Source organism: Daucus carota, chromosome 9, assembly GCF_001625215.2.
Source record: "Daucus carota subsp. sativus chromosome 9, DH1 v3.0, whole genome shotgun sequence".
NCBI classification, from domain to species: Eukaryota; Viridiplantae; Streptophyta; class Magnoliopsida; order Apiales; family Apiaceae; genus Daucus; species Daucus carota.
Genome location: NC_030389.2, coordinates 39,928,668 through 39,936,929, shown reverse-complemented (window position 1 = coordinate 39,936,929; position 8,262 = coordinate 39,928,668). Strand labels below are relative to the sequence as shown.

Here is an 8,262-nt window from a genome sequence, read left to right as displayed (position 1 = left end):
TATGTCGATTACAATAAATAAGAAGACTTTGTTTATATATTGTCGTTACGAAACACTGTTTTTCGAAATCCTGATTCCGTCACGCTTGAATAAACACTGATGTTCAAACACGGATGTGTAAAAGAAAGAAAGAGGAAAGGGGATTAATATTGTTATTGTTTCTCCTCTTCCTCCCTCTTCTGGAAAAGAAGAATGAATCTAAAAGATTAAATTGAAAAATTAGACGCAACTAAAATTTAAATATGTATTGTGTTGTTGATGCTCTAGTTTGGGAATGGATGAATTAGGGGATGGTGAGAATATATATATACTTGTTTTTGGAGGGTATTTGTGGTTGGTCTATGACCTCTCAAATTTGAATTCAGATTGGAAAGAGAAATCATAATAGGCTTAGAATTTTCCTTCGTTCTCGACAGTTGCGGTTAAAATTTAAAATTTTAAAGTAGTTATAACTATGAACAATCCTTTTGTACTAGGATTTATTCGTCATGATAATGCATATCATCTGCATGGGCACGGGTGATGTTCGAAAAAGAACCATAAAACACCTGCTTTATTTCTAGTATTAGTTAGAGTTCAGCAGCAGAACTTCACCGGCAAAAAATGTCAATATCTATGTATTATATTTTAAAATTATTTTTGAACACACACAACGATGAAAAATCTATTTAAAATTTAGGGTTCTGCAACAGAACCTTAGTGGTTCTACGAGTTTATTTTAAGGACGAGTTCTTTTTTCAGCGCGACCCTCATCTTCATATGTATATTTAATAAATTATATATGCATATATATAATTTGATTTATATTTATATCTTTGTAGTATTCGACTTAAGTCTGAACAATCTATCCGATACTTGAGTAAATGATACCCGATATAATTTTAATCATTTTACGGTCTAATGTGGATGATTTTTTGATATGAGACCCGGTATCCGAGACAAATCAAGATATCTCTCAAATTCAAATTCAGCCCTTTAATTTTCATAAATCATGAATTTTCAAAATCATAAAATTATTATTAACTGAAATCCCGTTAACTATATCAAACCTTGTCAAATTATGAGCATCTGCATACTTTGAAAAAGTTTAAAGCATGATACTCGAGTTTAACCAACCAAGAGATTCACTAACGCAACATTTAGTATCTCTCCCGCACAGACCAAAAGCTAGCAAAATCATTTGTTAGAGACAGGAATGTGAGATCCATAATCATCTCTGTACATTGGACTATTAGGAGTATATCATAATGAGATCACCATTTAAAAAATAGTAACTAATTTAAAATTTTAAATAATTTTTAAAAAGTACTTAAGTCATGTACCTTTTTCAATATTATTATAGATATAAGAATGTGAGATCCATCATCATCTCCATTTATATATCACAATGAGATTTGGAAAGTACTCAAAATATGCATCTTTTTAAATATTGTTTTAGAAATTTAAGCTTTTTTATTTATTTACAGTTTTTCCCACTATTTGACAGGTATCTTTAAATCTTATGAAATAAAATGTCATAAGTTATTTTCAAAATAAAAATAAAAAAAATTTAAAAATTAAATTTTAATTTTTGGAAGAAAAAATGTTCAAAAATTGACAACGATGCTATTTATCGAGTGAGTAATTTTTATTTGACGAGATTATAAACTTAGCAGAGATCCAACCACAAAAAGGCGACAGGGAACAAAAGCCACTCGATCTGAAGAATGACAGGAACCACAGGTCACACTTCACTCTTATCTAATCATAACTAACTAAATAAAATAAAACAAAAACCATAACCAACCAACCAAGCAACAAGCCAGCTTAGTCAAAGTAACAATACTAAACAAGTCCTAGTGGTTGTGTAATAACATCACAATGCTAGCCAAAGAATCTCTAGGGCCAAGCTTCGATCTCCCTGAAGAAGTTCTCGACGTTTTGCCAACAGATCCTTATGAACAGCTCGATGTTGCTCGTAAGATCACCTCGATTGCTCTCGCCACACGCATCTCTTCTCTCGAAACTGAATTGTCTGCGCTGAGTGATGCGGTTAGTGAGAAAGATGATATCATTGGTCAGCTTCAGGAGCAGGTTGAGTCTCTTGATGCTTCGCTGTCAGACACGGCTGATAAGCTGTCGGTTGCTAGCCAGGAAAAGGTCAATTAATATCCAACTTGTGAATATGGTTATTTATGTCTTGGAGAGTCGGTTACAGAAATTTAAATACTCAGGCTCGGTTGATTGTGCAGGAGAGGTTATTGGAGGAGAACGCTAACTTGTCCAATGCAGTTGAGAAGCTCAATCGCGATGTTGTCAAGGTATATTTAAGTGTTTCAGAACTCTAATACAGATTAAATTTGCCTTATTAGAAATTCTCAGTGACAGAATGTTTTGCATTCTTTAGTATATTATATTATCTGTTAGAATTAATTTAATTCAAAACTCAAGCAAATTTTGTATTTATGCTGGGAATTTTGCTTGAATTTCTGGTCTATAGGGCAGAATGAATTGCAGCAGAGACATACAGAAGAAACAAATTTTTTTATTCTGCAACAGCTGAATATCAGTAAATTCTGCTACTTTTGTATAAAGAGTGAAGACAACAATAAACTGCCAAATCTTATCTCTGGACTAATAATTGCAATTAACTAATAGTATTGGTCACCTAATCTTTGGTACTTTGTGATGCAATTTTGTCTGTACTAGTCCCTTTGCTATGTAGTATCAGAGAAGTACTCACAGTGTGCTAACTATAAAGTTCCAATTTAAATATTACCACAAAATATACTTTTACTAAGGGGTTCGGGTCCCTAACATACGTATGTTAGTAGCATATGTTCAGCGGAAAATAAGCGTTGGACAGCTTAACTCTAAGTTTTTGATGTATATATAGGGATGCAGTATCATTCAACACAAAATTACCTCATCTTAGGAATTTTCATGTCCAGCGTTTTTTTCCCGTTGGACGTATGCTACTATCATTCGTATGTTCTGGACAAGCTGCCTTTAATAAGTACTGGTAGAAGTGAATACCGAAAATAGGCTGGTATATAAAGAACTATGAAACAGGGTACTTGGCAAATGTAGGATTGTTAGTTCTTAGATGTTGAATACATGTTATATGGAACTAATTAATAGGGTCACCAAGCTACACGACATGTCTAAATCACCTATCAGGTATGAGAAAATAGATGTAATTCGGTTTTTAGTTTCAAATTTTGCGTGCTCTGAAATTTAATCATGATGCTTGCAGTTGGAAGGCTTCAGAAAAACACTCATGAGATCACTTCAAGATGATGACGGAAACTCTGTAAGTTACCTTGGTTCGAGACCTTAATGCTACCAAAGTGCATGAATACTGTAGCTTTGTTCCCTAGTACTTTGAGGGTAAACCAGTACTGAAAACATTTTCTTTTTTATTGCAGGGAGGAGCATTGCAAGCTGCTGCCAAAAATGCAGCAAATGATGCTGGTTTATCCACTCAGTCAATTGTTAGAGGTCAGTCACTTGTTTATTTATATATCTGGTACTTTTAATGCTCTGTTTGGTTATTGAGAATGAATGACAAATTATGAATAAAATTGAAGGTAAAAGAAAGATGCAAGGGAGAAGAGTGAGAAAATGAGAGAGTACAATTAAATTTCCTGTGATGAAGTTTCTAAATAAAACTAGAAAAGTGCATGGTATTGTCAAATGTAGAACTCTGTTTCACTTGTAGGTTTCACTTGTAGATTAATATTGTGTTTGGTGGGGGAGAATGGAATGGAATTAGTAGAAATAAAAGAAGACAATGGAGGTAGAAGGGAAATTTCAAAAAATGAGTACGAAAGTTGTTGAGATTTATAAGGAAATAGGCATGGAAGAGAATGAAGAGTTCCTTCTCAAATTGGGGGGCTTGAGCTCTACTCCAGCTTGTAAGGAATGGAATGGGGGGAGGGAAGAAATATTTCAACATTCGTCAATTAAGTTCAAATCTCGTCCCATTCCATCCAAATTCATTCACCTCAACCAAACACAACATATGTCTTTGCTGTTTCACTACTTTTTCCTACGATGACACTGGTCTGCATTAAGTTATGAGCAAGACTGTTTTAAGCAAGTTTCTGAAGATTTACTTGGACCACTTTAATGGTGCAAGGCTATAGTGAGTAGTTTTAAGTTTTTTAGAAAAAGGTTCTTTTGGATTGTTGCACCCCATGTCAGTCTATCACCAAAATTAATCTCCCTCACATCGAAAACAATTTTTCTTTTAATTATTTCTACTTATTTGTATGTTCTTAACCATGTTCAGCCTTTAAGCTAGTAATCTTTTTACGAAAGATTGTTCATAGTTAATCTCAGATAAATGACATTGGTCTCAGATGATACTGCCACATCATCACTGCAAAGCCAGCCGCATGTGGAACATTCAAGCACAGAAAATCACGAGACAGATGGTGAGTTCTACATAATACAGAAGTTCTTCTTTTAAGCTACATCAGTTACTACTTCCCTTACATCACAGTTTTTTCTCATTCTTGATTCATGTAATTGGCATTTGGATTGGTCTAGTATACAACTTTTAAGTTACAGGCTGAAATCTTTCGAGTGCATTAATTTTATTTGCTGCTTACCTGTTATTTTACATCATGCAGTTTCAAGGCCTCCCATAGCGCAAGGTCTACTAATAGCATCCCAAACAAGCACACCTCGATTTACTCCACCTGGTTCTCCTCCTAGTAAGTCATCATCAGCATCTCCTAAGGTAACATCTCGGCCGCTGTCCCCCAGGAGACATTCGATATCATTTGCTGGAACAAGGGGCATGTTTGATGGAAGGGCATCCTTTTCCTCTGTGCCATCTAGTCACAGTTCGATGGGCTACGACTCAGGTTAATTTAGAAAACCATGCTAGATTTTTTTCTTGTGCAAACTGTGAAGACTCACTTAACTAATTAAGCATAAATCACAAAAATGTTGTATGTAATTTCTCAATGTCATTGGAAAGCAAAACTAAATAATATGTATACACAAATTTAGAAGATTGTTTATAGTCACAATTCTTTTGGAACTCACTTCGTCTGCATCTGCATCTAATGACATAATGTGTACTGCTCCAATTACAACATTCTTTCCCGTCTCAGACTCAAAAATCTATAGAATCACTAAAGATATATATTTATGTACGGGTACGTCATGCTCTTGCTTCTTTGTGCTTGTTTCAGGACGAGCTAGAGTTGATGGAAAAGAATTTTTCCGCCAAGTCAGGTATAGTTATGTTAATTTCAGTAATGTCAATAATTTCGTGCCAAACTTTAAGTTTATGTTTTCCTATATCATACTCATAATGTAGTCAACTATCAATGTGTTCCTTGTGCTAAGCATCTCAGATGCCAAAACTTTTTCTTCTGATCATTGTTTCGTTTGCCAGGAGCCGGCTGACTTACGAGCAATTTGGTGCATTTTTAGCAAATGTTAAGGAATTAAATTCCCACAAACAAACTAGAGAGGTATGTGACTTCATATGATCAGTTCAATGTCTATTACTGGGGGTGTTTGTTTTGTTTTCGAGAAGCAGAATCTTCTTTTGGCTTCTGCTTTTGTTGACTCGTTTGTGTAAATAAGCAGAAGCACTTTTAAGAAGCTGAGAATGCTAGCTTCGGTCTCAGAGCTTCTGCTTCTTTTCCAAAACACTTTTTTAACTTTTTCTACTTCTCACTTCTAATCCACTTCTTTACTCTAAGCACGAAATCAATTTTTTTAAACTTGGCCAAACGGCCCCATTGCCATACTCTTGTACTTATCATTCTTATACTCTCCCTATTCTGCAAATTGTAGGAAACTTTAAGAAAGGCAGATGAGATTTTTGGGCCTGATAACAACGACCTCTATTCAGTTTTCGAGGGCTTAATTACACGTAAAGCTTAAGATGTGCCTATATTTTGTTGTAATTTCATTTGTAAATTATAAGTGTTACATTTCAATAAAATATATACACCAGCTTTTCCCCTTCTGTACTTGTGATTCAAACACTAGGAGTGAACACTTGAAATTTCTTATTTATGTGTTTATTTATTATTAAATACAATATAGAAGAAGATTTTTTGACAAATTAATCCTAGTAACTACAGGCATGGCTATGAAAATTAGGATAGATATTAAAATATTGTTATGACGATAACTTGTATTATTTTTACACTATAATATAACTATATATAGTGTCTGTTCATATCATATCTAATACATGATCAAATCCATCATTTAATACAAAACTGGAAATAGTCATATAATTTGCAAAGTTGTAAACTATGGATGTAATTATATATCAGCACTATATTAGCATTTTGCCCGGAAGAATATATATACGAGTGCATCACACATTTCAAGGTTATAACGACAAATTAACATTTAAATAAATTATCCTTCAAAAATACCCTTTCAATAAATTAAGTTTATGACACAATAACTGTATGAAGAAATATTGTCGTGCTGCTCAGAATTTCGGAACTTGAGCTGCACAGTAAAATTTTGTCGTATAGGTGCGGAGGTTCTGTAGCTTCTGTTGTATACTCGCTTAGTCGCTAGGGAATGTATACGTTTAAAATGGATATGGACCCTAAAAAATGTGTATAAAATAGTGTAAAGTAACGAAAAAGAGAAAGAAAAGCGTGTATATTTCAGTTTTTAAAGAGTTTGAGATGATCAATTTTTAATTATTGATTAATTTTTAATTAAACATTTCAAAATTATCTATATATTATTTTTAAAATCTGAAAATTGCATATTAAAATAGAGTATATATACTTTCTAGTGATATACTAATTTTTTTTTTATTTTTTTCAATGACATAATATATAAATTAAATTTTAGTCAAAATATAATCAATTTTGTTGGTGAAGCGGAAGAGATTATAGTAACAGAAGATAATGTAAGAAAGTATATTTGCCCAATAACTCAAATAGTGTTATTCTAGATTATCAAAGAACTGGTTTTCATATATCCACCAGTTTTCATTAAATTAATTTTTGAATATTATAAATTAAATTTTGTATGATACCCTGGATTTCAGTGTAAAAATGTTGTGTATCTTTTATATGAGTTATGTATTATATATTTGATAAGATAGTTAAGTGGTGGGTTCATGTGTTCATATAAATAAATTATGAAAAAACATTTTTTTGCAAAACAAAAATTTTTAATTTTTTTTTTAATCTTAGCGGTATGAGATTAAATCGTTACTTAAATTTTAATTGAAATGAAAAAAAAAGTTCTAAAACTACCGAATCATCTCTATAAAATTAGATGTTACATTTGTGCATGGAAAAAGATCAAAAGAGCCACATCAATATTTGATTCTTTTTTTTTAATTTTAGTTAGTAAAATTTGTATAGAAAATCAATTTTTATTTTTCAATTATTAAAATATTATAACTCTTATTTATCAAGAATAAAATAATTTTTATTTTTTAATTATTAAAATAAAAATATTATAAAAATAATTTTTGTAAGAATATATATGAGTTAAGAATCATGTAACAAATAGTTCATGAGTTGTTAGACTTACAAACGGTTAAAAGAAGATATCTTGTGACCGATTTATAAGAAATATCTAAAAAATACATAATTTAAAATCTTAACAGTGATCCAATAACAAAGAATTTAATAAATATATTTGTTGGCTAAGATTATAAAAGGATATCTCCAAAAAGGGATATTTATAATAAGTATAATTTAAAATCTCTATATATCCGGGCTCCGATATTAGATGTTTCTTTTGGATAACGAGATCATAGAATTTGAATGGAATTTTGTGTTACGAAACTTATACATATCAACGGTCATAATTTTCTTTCTAAGAATACTCTTTTCTGTCACATATTTCTGAAAAGTATTTTTCAAAACATTTTCATTTTGTCGGAGGTTTTTTGCCAAAACGGTCCATTTAGAAATCTACTTTATTCTCATTTCCAAGGCCTTCGACCAGGATATACGATCCCTCAAATTATGTAACATTTTACATAAACAAAGAATCCAACATCCAAGATAGCAAAAGACAAGAAAAGAAGATGGGTGATGAGATTGGCTCTCTCCCTCCCATAATGTGCGATAGGAATAGATACAAATGCACCCAATAGTGTTTGTATCCATAATCTTGACACTGAATTTTTTAACTTGACATTCCCAATAAAAAAGAAAAGCGAGTATCACACTAGTATCAAATATTGCTATCCATATGTGATTTCTTAGCGACGTGGTCCAATCATATACAATATTTGACATCCCCCTCTTCAAACTGTTTATA

General features: G+C 32.0%; 1 protein-coding gene across 1 annotated transcript; it reads left to right on the top strand.

Moving 5' to 3' along the window:
* Nucleotides 1-1,743: 1,743 nt before the first annotated feature.
* LOC108200467 (uncharacterized protein At4g15545) lies at nucleotides 1,744-5,974 on the top strand. The gene is made up of 9 exons (XM_017368636.2): nucleotides 1,744-2,139; nucleotides 2,232-2,300; nucleotides 3,236-3,292; nucleotides 3,408-3,480; nucleotides 4,344-4,418; nucleotides 4,617-4,853; nucleotides 5,187-5,229; nucleotides 5,393-5,471; nucleotides 5,800-5,974. Exons 1-9 carry the CDS (start codon nucleotides 1,861-1,863, stop codon nucleotides 5,887-5,889), a joined length of 1,002 nt encoding a protein of 333 aa, XP_017224125.1. The 5' UTR covers nucleotides 1,744-1,860; the 3' UTR covers nucleotides 5,890-5,974.
* The last annotated feature ends 2,288 nt before the right edge of the window (nucleotides 5,975-8,262 follow it).